Source organism: Pagrus major, chromosome 12 (assembly GCF_040436345.1).
Source record: "Pagrus major chromosome 12, Pma_NU_1.0".
Lineage (NCBI taxonomy): Eukaryota > Metazoa > Chordata > Actinopteri > Spariformes > Sparidae > Pagrus > Pagrus major.
Genome location: NC_133226.1, coordinates 16,472,413 through 16,487,965, shown reverse-complemented (window position 1 = coordinate 16,487,965; position 15,553 = coordinate 16,472,413). Strand labels below are relative to the sequence as shown.

At 40.5% G+C, this 15,553-nt stretch overlaps 1 protein-coding gene across 1 annotated transcript; it reads left to right on the top strand.

The window, feature by feature from the left end:
* Window positions 1–805: 805 nt before the first annotated feature.
* Window positions 806–14,582, top strand: rab14l (RAB14, member RAS oncogene family, like). Its single transcript, XM_073477952.1, has 8 exons — window positions 806–895; window positions 5,971–6,029; window positions 7,318–7,371; window positions 8,110–8,287; window positions 9,155–9,221; window positions 10,583–10,670; window positions 11,934–11,964; window positions 12,074–14,582. Exons 2-8 carry the CDS (start codon window positions 5,978–5,980, stop codon window positions 12,249–12,251), a joined length of 648 nt encoding a protein of 215 aa, XP_073334053.1. The 5' UTR covers window positions 806–895; window positions 5,971–5,977; the 3' UTR covers window positions 12,252–14,582.
* Window positions 14,583–15,553: the final 971 nt, after the last annotated feature.

Below are 15,553 nucleotides of genomic sequence, written 5' to 3'. Positions count from 1 at the left end.
CATTATGCCTTGCTGTTACAGATAATATACACATTAGTGTGCGTAATCTAAAAAGATGGTTAGCAAGGCTTCAGTTATATCGGCGGCGCAATCTAAGTGAGCCTGATGTCGTCCTTAACTACATAGCTGACCAGCTATGAGGTCCCGGGCGTCTCCATAATCTCAGGCCTATCATATCACAGTCATTATCTCGAGATCTCGAATTAATTATATCGTTATCTCGGGAAACAAAGTTTAGTTATCTCAAGATCTCGAGAAAGTTATCTCGGGAAAACGGCAGTTGTTATTCCGAGATAATAACTCGAGATCTCGAGAAAACAAATGAAATTAACTCGTTATCACGGGAAAACGGAGGAAATAAAATGTATGAATGCATGGCCCTTTAGGGCTTCCGTAGGAAACGACTAACGGAGATCCAAATAAATAATAAATTACTTTTAGGTCATAAAAAGTGCTTACATTGATCTATGAGGCTTCACCTGACATCTTTCAATCAGTCTGATAGGTCTTCTTCAAAAGGCCTTACCTGAACCCAAGTCAATCAGGTGTGATCACATCCCACAACACACAATCTTGTATCTTATGATTACACTTATGTGGTGTTTTCATAATCTAACACGGCACTTTAATCGGTATTTAGTGATATACCAGTACGGTACATGAACGCACCTGTGCAGGTGAGGCTGCCTTCACGAAACGGTGCACACTATTGGCGCACACACCGCAAATCGCCGCATATGATGCTCTTTGTCCCAGAAGCCCATTGTATACAGCGGAGGAAACCCTGTGCCGTGAGCAGCCATCTTGGATAGACAGATCATACTTGAGCCAGGATAACCTGCATTCCTTTTTCTGAACAGCTCAAGAACACAAAGCTCAAAAGACTTAATTTCTGGTAAGGACAGAGAAGAGGGAACACTTGAACACACTCTCACACACGTACATGATGCCTAATAAACGCACAGCCACTGATATTTAATTTATTAAACAGTTGGAACAGTTTAGCTAGCCTGTGTTAGCCAGGTAGCTAGGGGCAGGCTAATGACGCTAGCTAACAGATGGCTAATACTGGGTTGGTGTTTGTCGTTCGCTTCCAAGATTAGGAAATATTGCTGGTTAAACTGTTAGAGAACACTATTGTAGGCGGGAATTGACTTGCTCACCGATGGCTAAATATGTGTTGACACGCTAACCAAGCTACGCATCTAACGTTACCATAATCCAACCACTGCAGCTAGCTGGAAAACTAGCATCTGAAAGCTATCGCTAGCTGTCGTTAGTTTGGTCTGTGGTGTGTTTTTGTGATATTATGTAGAAGCCAAGTTAGTTTTCTAACCTAGTCATAGCGATGTGATGAAATTGTGTGTGTGCTGGTAGAGGCAATCGACTCACATGTTGTGATTTATGCGATTTGTTGTTAAGACATATCCATGGATGTCAGCAGGCAGTCAACTAGCTAACGCTAACTTCGCTGTCAAAACAGCTAATCTAGGGCCGTGGTTGTTATCAGACACGATCTTGTGGGCTGAAAGCAAGTAAATGTCAGATTTTACGTACTCTTCCGCCTGGTAACGTTGGCTGTGTTTTGTGCGCTGACTATCAGCAGAGATTTAACCCAACCGACGCTGACACTTGCCGGTTGTTGAGCTAAGCTAAGGTGCAGTTGTCGGGGAGAAGGCATGATGTTACAGTGTCTTATTAAAGAGTTAAAATCGGAAACTTGAGTGGTGTTTGTTTGGATTTGTGTGTACAGATAATGTTTTTCTCTCTGATTGTATGTATAAAAGTGAGACCGTGATGATCTGTAATGCATCGTTACACGCTATGTCCGATGTTTTCCTAGTCAACTGTTTAGCCTCCTCTTGGTCGTAACTTCTCCAAACAACAGATTTGGTTAATTAAAAACGAAAGTTGGCGATAAAGTAGACCATTTATGTCTTCAAGTGTTTCAAATTTGGAAAGATCGGTCTTTATCTGAAATAAAACGCTGCATCATTTCTGTTTTCTTGTGCCAGCAGGCTTGATCTAAACACTTGAATAACAACATTACTTGTTGTTTATGTGTATCGATGGACGTTAATCATATTATATCAGTGAAGTAAGACATGAATTGGATTATTATGCAGTGTGATGGTGTGTCTGTCTCCCCTGTAAACGCCTGTGATGATCTCATTGTATTGTTTTTAGGGCTTGAAAGGAGTCACATGATTTGAATAGTGGGCCTGAACATCATGGAGGCACCGTATGCTATATATGTGTCATGATTTCCTGACAGACCAGCGATTTGAGTCACCCATAAGTGGTGCATCCTTTCCTCTGTGGGAAGTGGCTGTTGAAAAGGGGGGAAAGGCAGTGACAGTATTTCTCTGGAGAAGGATTGAGGGTGTTTAAGAGCAACAGAGAAGTGCTGAGGCTGCAGTCTGGTCACATGGTTCTGACTCGCCGGCTCCTTGATGGATACTCAGGGGGTTTATTTCAGTGTAATAAGCGAAAGAAGAAAATAAAAACTGACAAAGGGGGGTTGGGTACCTAACGGAATCACATTTTGTTTTTCCTCAGGTTGGGGATTACCACTCGTAGCTTCCCTTCCAGGGTAATGAAAACCATCACACCCCGGGTAGAGATTCCACATGAGGGTCATGTGACAGGAGGCAGCCTGGAAAAGGCCCTCAAATGTTACTCTAGGATTTTATAGGATAGTGATGGTGTAATTGTGTGATTTGTTGATGGTCTGGTTCCTCTTTCAAACCTGCTCAGTGCAACATCATCATTTATTTCCTTTAGATATATTAGACGATGTGGAAATGGTATCAGCATAAGTAACATTGCTGTGTAAACAAACCTTCGATAGCAAGTGCACTGTGGTCAATATTGTAATATCAACATTTAAACAAAGTAGTGATAGGGCAAATACCCTGATAGTGTATGATTATCAGATGAGAAGTTCATACAGACTGCTTCTCGCTTCAGTTAGCTAGTTGGTGTTGGCCTGAGTAATCACCAAATGTCAGGTCAGGTTGCAGGGTTTGTGAGTGTGAGCCAAGTCTTTTCTGGGGCCAACAACAAAAACACAGTCACAGCCTGCTCTGGTATCCCTGCAAGTTGTTTACATAGTTTCAGATCATAACTCTAAGCAGCTTCTGCTGTAATTAAAAGGTAATACTTTTCTTTATGTAATTAGAGTTGTCTTAGTTATCTGATTTTATTATCTAGTAATATTTATTTTTGTTATATTTTGTCTTAACTCTTCTGTTGGGATGTTATCAGACATCAGACTATTAGTGCTTTCCTCACATTGTTGTAGCCAGATTCAAGATACGTGTCAGTGTGTGTCATCATGAGCTTACCTGACCCAACACCATTTTTATTAAAGCAAAGGTCTAGGTGACACCTTGACCTGAATTGCCCTGAACTAAGTAGCCTTACAGACCCTCCTCATTTCCCATCTAACAAATGAGTGTCTTCAATCCTATATGTTTTACCCACTTACTTGATTTTCTCATGCTACTGAAAGTCTACTCCTTTTATCTGTCTGTCTAAAGTTCCTTTTTTTTATTATCACTTGCTCTATTTTCATTGCTTCTCTCTTTAGACTCTCGTATCACAGCCCATCCACATTTCTTCTGGTTGTGTCAGCATTAATATGGCCAGTCAAACATAGTCACTGAATTGCAGATGCAGAAATATGCATGAGCACAACACCAGCACAAGTCTGTGATGTGGCACAGTGATTTCAGTTTCCAGGAATTGCCTCAACTGCAGCACAGTTATCACTGAGCTGCACATCAGAGAAAAGCACTGGTTTAAGGCAGACAGGCAGACTATCTTTGCCTAAAAACCACCAGGCCCCTGACTGATTAGGCTCCTGATTGTTAAGACTGAATTATTAACATCTCTACAGCAGTTGCACTGTATGACGGCACCTTGATAGAGAATTATAAAGCAGCTTTTTTTCAACGCATTGCAAATTGAATTTAATGGTAAAATCGTTCATGAGAAAAGCTGCCTGCTTTCTAAAGCAGCTCATTGATGTCATACATGACCCGATCATTTATTTACAAACAGATCTGTGCATGTTAAAAAAAAAAGATGTCTTCCCTTGACTGTTCAGCCAGTGTATTTGTGTGATGTTTTTTTTTAGTTGACTAGTAGTGTTGAAAACTGACGGCTTTTCCCTCCACGCTTTGTCTATGAGCTGTGAGTGAAGTGTGAACGATGAAGCATCGCTAGGTATCAGATAGGTGTCAGGGCTATTTTTAGCCTCGCTCTGAGCCTATGATGCTGGAGGTGCTCTTGTGTATATGTAAGTGCCACGGTGTTTACTTGTAGACAGACTGTGACCAGTGCCATTAAAATTAGCCAGTGTCACTGCTGCGCTCTATCATTATGAGAAGAAACAGGTACTTCAGACAGCAGGGGTTGTTGCTCTTGCAAAATACTGGCTGAAAGACCACGGAGGAGCTCCACCGCTAAGTATTAAAATTGAATAATCTCCTCACTTGTCTAGATGCCTACCTTAGCTTATTGCATCTACTTCCTCTGAGCTGTGGGTGGAGCAGACACATGCACTTTGTCCAGTATATTAGATATATCCAGTAGATTTTTTGAATACATGTCACGTTGGGGCGGCTCTGCCCAGGAGGTAGAGTGGGTCGTCCAGCTTTGAGCTGTCAGTAGACTGAACAGCACTATAGAAATGCAAGTCCATATACCATTTACAATTATTACTGGACTTTATTTATCTATTTTTTAAATACATTTTGTATTAAGACTGAAAATAATTTGGCCAAGACAGAAAATTAAAGAAACTCTGATTGCCATGTAATTTAGGATGTAGTAAGATGGACAATATTGTAATAATATCGCAGGTGATGCTGGTCAGTCTTCTTACCTCAGTGGCTTCTGAGATTATAGTCTTTGTAATCCGCAGAGCTCCGTTTTTGTTACGAATACTCTAATCACCAAGGTGCTGGGTAACTTCCCACACTAGGCAACATACATGAGTTAATTTCCCTCCAAGCCAAATTAACATTAATTCAACCTTGATTTTTGACTCCATAAAGAGATGAGTTTTGTTGTATTTGTGGTAGTAATATAATTAATTAATTAGAAGTGGGTTGTACATTGGTAGAAAGGATTCAGTGAAGCGAATGTGTGCTCATGTTTATGTGCTGTTGAGTATAAGTTTGTAGGAGAACAGGTCGACATAAGTGGTCAAGCAGTTTGTCGCTAGTCACCAAATTGTTAAAAATACACGGCTATGGCTGCTTTTTTTTCTGCATTCATTTATGTAAGCAGAAATATGAAGTGTGTGGGAAGTGCAGTGATACCATCTCCTAGTTGACCAACAAAATGAAAAAGTATTAGTGTTTAGTTTAATTTTTGATTGGTTGTTCATTCTCAGCTGTTGCGTCACTGGAGTTTAACAGGAAGTAAATTATCTCATGATCACAAGAAACGGGCAGAAATGTCATCTGTGGTTTTAATGGACATCATACTTGCTGATATTGATGAGCTCCATATTTCTAATCTGGTAATTGAGAATTGAATAATACAATTTGGTAGTTACTCAAATGGTGTAACTGGACTGTTTACACAATGTTTATGTTTGGATGTGTTGATTCACAATCCTACGGATGTGCCCTGTTTTTATTGCAGTACTTCAGTGTGCATTGTTGAAGGATCTGGCCTTGCTCGGGCTCACATCACAATGGTCCCATTGCTCTCATAGGATTATGGCTTTGTCCGTTACATGACCACCAATCGTTTACACTACTTACTGTTTTTATTTGCACCCGGACATGCTCAAGTTAGATTTTTCTTCTAGATTCTCCAGGGTAGTATGATTTTCGTCACAGTGTATACATATGTGTATAAACTCTGTGAAATGTGAATGTTTGTTCTTTCTTTCTTTCTTATCTGTAACATTTCATTTGAGAGAAAACCTTTCCCTTCTTTTCTCTTTTTCAGAGCCACAATGGCCACCGCACCGTACAACTACTCCTACATTTTCAAATACATCATTATCGGTAAGTGAGCAATGCCAGTAAGTGTTGCGTGTGAGCCATGTTGTCGAGGAAGGTCCACCTGAATTTATTTCTTACGTGCTCTATGCTACCCAGTATACTGAGTGGATCAGCATGTCTCAACATATCTATTATATTGTTATTCGCTTGATCGGAAGCACGAAATTTAAAGACGTGTTTCTGCCTGACTGCATTCATCTGCTGAGAGTAATACTGGACAAACTATTTGACAAATATATCTGCAAAATTCAATTGAAAACTTTTAGTCCACTCAGATTTTCTTTAGTCAATGGCTTATAATGTCTCAATTATATCATCTTTATTAATATTAAAATGCTGTACCACTCTGTGCTTCTTATAAATGAACAGTTTAGCATACAGTGCAAATGTGTAATGAATTTATGACATGTTCCTTAACGTGAGTGCTCCAAGTGAACATATTGCTGCCTTTGCTTGTGCATACATTTACAGAAAGACATAAATGCGCACACAGCTCCAGGCTATTTATCCTGCTCTTCTGTGAAACCTAAAACACCCTGCCTCCGAGCTAACACTCAGCCTTGATCTTAAAGAGGTGTGTAGATGAGTCACTCTGGAGAGATAGTGGCTTATAGGTGTTTTATCCCCCTTCACTTGAAAGGTGAAGAAAACTGTCACGGTTCAATTTCGAAAAGTTATGTTTCTAAGATCTTGTGTTCCTGCTTGTTGGAGCATATAATTTTGTAAGCCTCTTATGTTTGTTGAGGCAGAGTCAAATAAGAGGGAATGCCTCAACCTCCTTCAAATTACTAATTGAGGTTTTTTAGCATATTCCTGACTGAAGTTTCACAAAATATTAGCGTACTTTTATTCAGTAAGAACTGATTTTTTGTTAATATAATCCATCACTAGCAGAATACATTTGTTATTATGTTTGCAGCGTTTTCTTATTTTGTTTAGCTGCAAATAAAGGACTCAGGAGTCCCAGATGATTACACAAACAGGATCAAGACACTAATGCTACAAATTTACAATTAGTGTGTGTTTAAATGGTTATAGACACGTATCGCCAATTATATTTGAGTCTTTCTCCGTGTCTCTCTCTCTTACTGCTCTGCATGAAATTTCAAGCATCGTCGTCACTGACTGTCCCAGAAGGGCTGCTACATCATGCATGGGGGCAACACTGCAGGCTTGAATAGCGAATCGTTGTTCTTGTGTTATTTCCTTGGTTGACCTGAGTTTCTCTCCATGTCTCTCTCTCCTTACTGTCTCTCTCTCTCTCTCTCTCTCTCTCTCTCTCTCTCCACAGGGGACATGGGGGTAGGGAAGTCATGTTTGCTTCACCAGTTCACAGAAAAGAAATGTAAGTGCTGCCCTGATTTTCATTATTGCTTGTGCCTCGGTGTATGTAAGGTTGCCAGGTTCAACTGGAGTGCTTAAATCGCTTTAGATTTCTTTGTACGGCAGCGGAAGTCAGTGGCATAGAAGTCAAGTGTGAGCTCAACAGTGAGAGACTCTTCTTCTGTGTGTGAGTCAGCTGCAGCCTCCCATTACCATTCAGCTCCGTTTTGTTTAGTGCTACTATTAACAAGCCAGATGCTGTGTTCCTCATTCACTCGCCACCATCACATCCTGCATACACACATGCACATACTGGGTTGATTTAGAAAAGGTTTTCAGTGTCAGCTTTTTAAAGAAATTTGCAGCGATCTGGGTGTTGACACTTAAAACAACTGAGTATAATGACGAAAGACATTGATTATTGATGCACCTGCTACTGCCTTATAATGCAAATGTGAGTGTGAGACTACGCATGTGTTCACAAACTATACACGACAAGATCATCATTGTAAGCTAAAATTAGGCACAAGTTGTATCTTTCCTCAACCTAGAGGAAGAAAAACTTGAACACAGTCACACTAACACATTTATTTCAGTTCAAAGCTTAGTAAGAAAATGGTAAGGACACTTGATCACAGAAATGCATGAAGCATCACCCAAAGAAAATGTACAAACATTGAGGATGTGAAATGGCAACGGTAAAGCTAATTGACACAAAGAATCAAATTGAACTCACAATATTGTCCCTTTTTCTCCCCAGTCATGGCGGACTGCCCCCATACTATTGGCGTAGAGTTTGGTACAAGGATAATTGAGGTGAGCGGCCAGAAGATCAAGCTGCAAATTTGGGACACAGCGGGACAAGAGCGCTTCAGGGCCGTCACCCGCTCCTACTACCGCGGAGCCGCAGGGGCGCTCATGGTCTACGACATCACCAGGTAAGATACTACGGAAGTTACTACGTGGTCAAAACTTTACACTGAAGCCATCATGTGATAACCATTCAGTGTATAGTAGAATATAAAAACATGTATGTAAGAGGAGGCTTAATAGAGGCGTAAGTGCACAGCCTTACAGACTACATCCTGAGCAAACATGAACCAGTTTGCCCAAACTGTTAGATGGTATCAGTGGTCTGCCAAATAAACACAGTTCAACATGTGGAATGTCTGTCCACACCACACCCAACTCCAGTAAGGCGCCCCAGAAACGGTACTTTACTGGAAAACTCATATGCATTGTTTACATCACTGTTGATGTGGTCAACCACATTTCTTGCTGGGTTAATGGACAAAGATCAGCTTGTTATGTAAAGCGTGTAGTAATGTAATTCCATATCCTCTAATTGAATGGTGTGGCTTTAATAACTGGTTTCTATATTTCTTTTATTCCATGTAGTTCAAGTTTCATAAATGTAGCACATGGTCCAGTCTTGTTCAGAGTGCGCCGTGTGTCTTCAGGTTGTTTACTGTCTGCCATAGCTTGCAGAAAAACAGTTGACCAGACTTCAAAGTGACTTAATCCAGTTTGGTTGAACTTTTGGTACATTCATTGGTAATAGGGTTACAGACCGAAAGTTGCTTGACTCAACAGGAGTTTGTACGTTTCACCTGTGAGAAACAACAAAAACATCAAATTCAAATATATCTATAACTCTCTGTAATGATATTGTACTGCTCTCACTGTTATATAATCTTTAAGATGTAGCAGCTGCAGTCTTTGCTTGACCCTCCTAAAAGATGACATGATGTCAAGTCTTTGCCTGTCACCACAGTAACCTCTCTCCCTCTGTTGATGTCATGTAGGAGAAGCACGTACAACCACCTCAGCAGCTGGCTGACTGATGCCAGAAACCTCACCAACCCCAATACTGTAAGTACACAGGTTATCATCCTTTCATTTTGTGTGCTGTAATTACTCTGTGTGTGTCTGCTCTCTGTAAGTTTTCTTTTACTGTGTAGTTTTCTTTCCCCTGTTGTCACTTCCGCTGCTTCATTTCCTCTGTTTTCCCCCCGTGTCATTCTCCCCAGAGCCCTGTAAGTATCTTAAATTGGATTTCTTGGTAAATATGATTAGCTCCAAATCATATGGCTCTCGTTCACTGTGCTGTGTTCCTTCAGTATGCCACTTCAACTCCAGGCTTTCTCTATCAAGTGAGAAATGTATTCCCGGTGTATAAACACTAGAGATTTATTTATAGCAAGCTATTTTTTGATACACATATATGGATTTCTTGTGCAACCATGTTTTCATTTTCTAAATTTTATTGATAAATGTGACTACGAGTTAAACCCTACTATGTTATTTTAAGTATTATTTTAATTCTAGGTTTTTCTGGTGCTTTTTTATGTCACCTTTATACATTACAGAGATTAAAAAAATAAACAGAAGCCTATTGGCCTGTTTTCATCTGAAGTATCTTGTGTCGGCCATGTGGTGGCAGTGTTGAAGTCTAGTTGGTTGCTGCCGAAAGTGTCAACATGTGTTCCTGCTCCAAGAGACATTTATTGGAAGGGGAAACAAAATGAAAACCTGTTTTGGATGGGGAAACGCAATGAAAACATTATCTGATCATTTGACTGACTCTGTTGTTGTAATCGGAATGAAGATAAGAGTTATGCAAGACTTTTTTTGTAATTTAGCAAGAGCTTCTAAAAATGTGTTCTCCCTCCTTGTCCTAGTAAAAGCCAATAATTCACAAAAACATAAGATTTCATTGAATGTATTTTTTATGTGCCCATGACTCTTTGATGCCATGAAAAAAAAGCCTTCTACTCTTCCCCAAGAAGTTGAAAACTCACTGCAGTAACATGGTGAAACACTGGTGATCATGAGTTGCTGACACAGTGAAGATTACTGTGAGAAAAGTCTGACATAAAACAGAAAAAATATGTGAAAAAACAGGAATGGTTTATGCTGAACATGCAGCAGTTCAAGCAGAGAGTCTGCTAGAAAGTCTGCCACTGCTAAAACAAGGAAGTTCATTACATTACATCAGAACATTACCAGTCTAATTACATCACAGTTGCCAGGGCCCCTGAGCTCAGGTGTACCTCTCAATCGATCTCTTAACAGACAACTCCACAGTGAAACAACTGCTTTTGGAACAGTCTACCTATACTGCCGTTGGCTTCCTTAGCTCTCAGAGACTTGGAGAAAGCTCATTTCTCCCTGAGGGACCATACTGTCGAGAGTATTGTTTCATTCTTCCTGTTTTGTCTCTGTATCCTCAGGTGATCATTCTTATAGGAAACAAAGCAGACCTGGAGGCCCAGAGGGATGTCACGTATGAGGAAGCGAAGCAGTTTGCTGAGGAGAACGGTGAGCCAGACACAGAACAGTGAATGTTGGAGACAGCAAGAGGGTTTTAGGTGGAGGAAATGTTTCTCTTTACATTTCATCATGCTGTTACACCGTTTCCTTTAACTTTAAAGGTTCTATATTTTTTGAAAATTAGATTTCCTCTCTTCTTGATTATAAAGCAGGTCTACGTGCTGTATAAATACTGTCAAAGTATAAAAAACACTCAATCCATAGGGAAATGCACGTAGCCCATATTCAGAAACTGTGCCTTCAAATGAGCTGTCAGTATTGTAAGGTTGTCACAACTATACAAACACCGCACAACCATGGTTGCAACACAGTGCCACAGGAATGAGTCCTGAAACCTGGAAGTAAGTTAGTGTTTTTGCACTTGTTGTTCCCTCATCTCAAAGCCAATGGTTTTTGCTTACATGCCTGAAATAGGGTCTGTGGTTAACACAACCAAAGATATTTTCACTTTTTGTTCTGCATAAAATACATCAGTAGATACCCCACATATGAATTTAAAAGCGTGTAAGTGTTTTCAAAAATAAAAAAAACATTTGCTCAAAAGTGGCTAAATAAGACTACAGAAGTTGAGCTGATTTGAGCTGAAAACAGACAATCATCTACTAAGTTGTCCGTCTTTACAGGCAGACTTCAGTTGCAAACTATTCTAACTCTAACTTTACAACTTGAAGACTGATCAATTTATAGTAAAATATGCATAGTATAGTGTAGTAGAAAGCTTGTTGGTGGTGACAAAGTTGTTTATAGCCTTAGCTATAGCCTTGCATAACGCAGCGTTCAGACAGAGGGTGAACAGAGGTGTTGGACAGTATGAGAAAAACAATGCGTTCCTAAATGAAAGTATGAACCTGAAAATGAGCATAATATGAGACCTTTTAAAGTATTAAGTCATAACAGGACATTAAAACTCTTTTCTGCAAAAGCATCTTACAAAACTTGGACTGTTCTATCCTAAATTTCAACAAAACAATCAGGAATCCCAACAAAATGTCCAAATATTTAGAATAAATTTGAGATTTATACTCTGTGTTCCTGCTCAGTGTTTATAAAAGAAGCCCTGATGGTCTGTTTCAAGAGACACAAGTAACGATTAAGATCCTTTTCTATTTATATTGCTGAAACAGAAACTAGGAGAGGGTGAGTTGAGGAAAGATTAAGTGAGCTGATGTTTTAATTGAAAGAGAACTTGGTATTTGAGGCATGTGAGCATGTTTACTGACTCTGTCACTGTGTCTGTTATATGTTTCACAGGTCTGTTGTTTCTGGAAGCCAGTGCAAAAACGTAAGTCTGTACATGTCGTTGACTGCAGAACTCGAAGTATCCCTTTGCTTATGTTCTGAAACTCTCTATTGCCTCCTTTCTCATGTTTGTGTTTTTGCTCCCTGTTCAGAGGTGAAAACGTCGAGGACGCCTTCCTGGAAGCTGCTAAGAAGATCTACCAGAACATCCAAGATGGCAGCCTGGACCTGAACGCCGCCGAGTCGGGGGTCCAGCACAAGCCCTCTGCCCCTCAGGGCGGCCGGCTAACCAGCGAACCACAGCCCCAGAGGGAAGGCTGTGGCTGCTAATGACCAAGCAAACCCCCCTTCATCTTCCCTTCCTCTCTCTCTCTGTCTCTCTCTCCGTCTGTCCTGCCCACCCTCCCTTAACCACCACCCTCCTCTCCTCCATCCATTCCTCCACCTCCGTACGTCCATCCACCCTACTCCCACATCGCATCAGGAGCTGCATGAGAGCAGGGCTGCGGAGGGAAGGAACAGGGGGCGGATATCGACTTGGGCCAGACTGAGCTGGGCTGTGTGGACTACATCTCTCCCCACCTCCTCCTCCTCCTCCTCTTTCTCCTCTCTACCTGTCTGCCTCCCATAGTTGCCACCACACTCACCCTCTCTAAACTGTCAGTGTGTTGTCGTCCCATAACTCTCCTCTTTCGCTCCCCTCCACTCTTCATACACCATTCAGCGTAGTCCCCCCTCCATCATAGAATCGTAGACGCCACACACATCACACGGGTTACTGACACTTTAGATAGACGTAATGTTCATACGATAATGAAAAACCGAGACTGTTTTTTTTTTTTTATGTTTGGTTTTATAGCTATATATGACATGTAAACACTGCGTTAAGTTTCATCCACCACTGATCAATCTGTACGAATCAGATCTAAATTACATTTCGCAAACTCCTGATGCCTCTCTTGCATGGTTTACCAATCCAGCATTTAATCGGGTGGGATATCTCGCTCGCGGTTAATTTCTGTGAAGGAAAATGAAGTAGTGTATCAGGCAGCCACACAGTTGGAGGCTCTTAAGTGTGGTGTGGAAGAATGTGTAGCTGAGTGAGCTTTTTCAGCAGGATTCAAACCTGCTTGTGGCTTTTAATTCTGCACAAAGCGAGTTTATGATGCTCTAAGGAGAGAAAACGTGTAGGAAACTAGGAATTACCCACAAATTCCTTGCGGGTGATTTCCTCTGTCTCTCCTCTGAGATACCACACGAAGGAATAATGGGTGTTTTCCAGCTTGTCTGTCTGTGTGTGTGTGTTTGTGAGTGTCTGTGTTAAGAAGTTGGGTGGGAGTTTCTTTTGACTAAGTTAAAATGACACTTAAACAAAAGAAAAAATGAAAAAAAAAAAACATGACGTTTGTTTTTTTGTTTTTTTTATGGAAGATTCATTCACATCAATTTCTTTACACCAGCTCTCCCTCTCCTCACCCATCTGACCCCCTCAAAAACTTCCCCACCCCGGTCATATCAACAAATTCTGTCTTTACCAGCATTTTCTTTGTCATTGTTTGTTGCCTTATTATGATTAATGTTATTACTCTTTAATCTCTATCGTTTTGCTGCACTTGCTCTTCACACTGCTGTTGGACTCACCTCCAATTCAATGAATCAACTCTTTTTAGAATAATTATCGCATTTTACTGGAGAATACCAGAAACGTACAAGTGGTGGTTAAACATATGTATCAGCAGCATGGTCTTAAGCCCACATCTCGACTAATAAGATGTAAAAACAAACCGTCAACACTCCTTTATCTCAAGTGCTGCACTGAAGAGCCGATCTGTTGTTCATTTGGGCGGTCGTTCCTCTGCCTTGTATATTACAACACCAAGCAGCATGCCCCCCCCCCCTCCAAAAAACGCAGTGAAATTGTCAAAAATCGAATTATGCTTTTTTGTTTTTCCTCCAAAGTACAATTTTTCTGTACCATAGAGTGATTCCCTGATTGGACAGCTGTATATATTGCTTCTTAACTATTGGTGATGACCTCGCTACTTGGGATTTAGAAATTTATTTGCTGGCTCTGCCAAGATCTGTACAGTTGACGTGCTAGTGGGTTGCCTGTAATTCATGCTTGGGAAATTCTGTAACATAGTTTCTATTAATAAATGTATGTAAAGGACAGACACCTAGACACCCCCCCCAACCACCCCCGTCCGCACACTACTGAACCTGTTGATTGGTTGAGGGGAGAGGAAGTGGATTGAGATGATGTGCAAACTTAGTATTTATGTCTGTTGATTCCTCTCATTTCTATATGGAGTGGAGAATGGGGCACTTTTATGTTTATATTCTGTTTTTCTTTTTCCACCCCATGGGAGGGGCCTGCATCGCTGTCTTAAACTTTGGGGAGTGGGGATTGGTTTGTTATCGTGGGAAGTCGGTGGGCTGGGTCTTCCTTTTTCCTGTGTCCCACCTCTTCGCAGTCTGAGTGACCACTTCCTGCTTTTGTCTGTCCACAAGTACAAAAAAAAAGTACATATGTATAAATTTTTAAGGAGCTGTGCTAACATTTAAATGCGTTCTTGAGTGTATATGATTTTAAAATGTTGACATTTTGATTTTAATGACAAAATACTCTAGACAGAAAAAATAAATTATACATAACCTGTTGCTTTGTGTGTTGTTTTTTTCATCTACAAAGAAAAGGGCGTAGTTAGCAGTCTGGGACATGCACAAAAGCGTTGCTTTGGTTGAATATTAGTAGTGCCACGATGATTGATAGTTGACAACAATTAAAGGGACTCTGTGGAACTTCTGTGTTGTGTTCAAAGCCGGTCATTTCTGTTAGCAGACTCCGTTTTTCAAGGAACGTTAGCTACTGTCGCTCTCTGTAAACGGAGAGAGGCACTCCAGAACATGTATAAACAAGACATTTGATGATGACATCTTGGGCTTTGGGAAATGCTCAAATATTTTTCAGTTCTGACTATTTTTATAGACCAACTTATCAATTGAAAAAATTCTACAGTAACCCAGTACCCAACCCACTAGCTTCAGAGGGCCTTTCGCAGTTTTCGTGGCCACCATAAGGGAGGGTGTGGCATGGTGTGTTACGCTGGTTGGAAAAAACACGAGACTCTGATGTATTTCAAGTAGCACAACTGCTTTGTATTTTATTGCAACAAAAATTGCACCAAGGCTAGAGAGAGAGAAACAAATAGGAAAAAAGAAAACATATTTACAAAGGAAAGCAAAGTTTGTCTACAAAATTGGTGAGGAGGCTTAGACACAAAAAGTAGAGTAGTGGTATGGTTGGTAATGGGGAGGAATAATTAAAATAAAAAATAAACAAAGAGCCAACATTGACAGTACCATGTTGAAGTCAAGGCAGCTTGCGGTTGACTTGTGTCCTCAGGCATCGCAGTCAGACGGGGCATGTGGGTTGAGACGACTACAGCACAAATACTGAAAATGTCCAAGATTTGCAGACGAGCATAAAGGAACGTATGATGTTAGAGTGGAATTTCATGTTTTTTTTTAGTCCATAATGGTCAGCTTCTCACTTAAACATTATTTTGTAAGACAGCAAGTGACAAATCCATAAACATTTCAGTCCAGTGTTTCCCCCAGGATATATTCTT

What these genes read in the sequence shown, in the direction of transcription:
- rab14l (XM_073477952.1), top strand. Translation starts at nt 5,978, where the DNA reads ATGGCCACCGCACCGTACAACTACTCCTACATTTTCAAATACATCATT. An exon ending in ACCTCACCAACCCCAATACT is followed by an intron (nt 9,222 to 10,582) that starts GTAAGTACACAG and finishes CTGTATCCTCAG; the next exon opens with GTGATCATTCTTATAGGAAA. An exon ending in CTGGAAGCCAGTGCAAAAAC is followed by an intron (nt 11,965 to 12,073) that starts GTAAGTCTGTAC and finishes CTCCCTGTTCAG; the next exon opens with AGGTGAAAACGTCGAGGACG.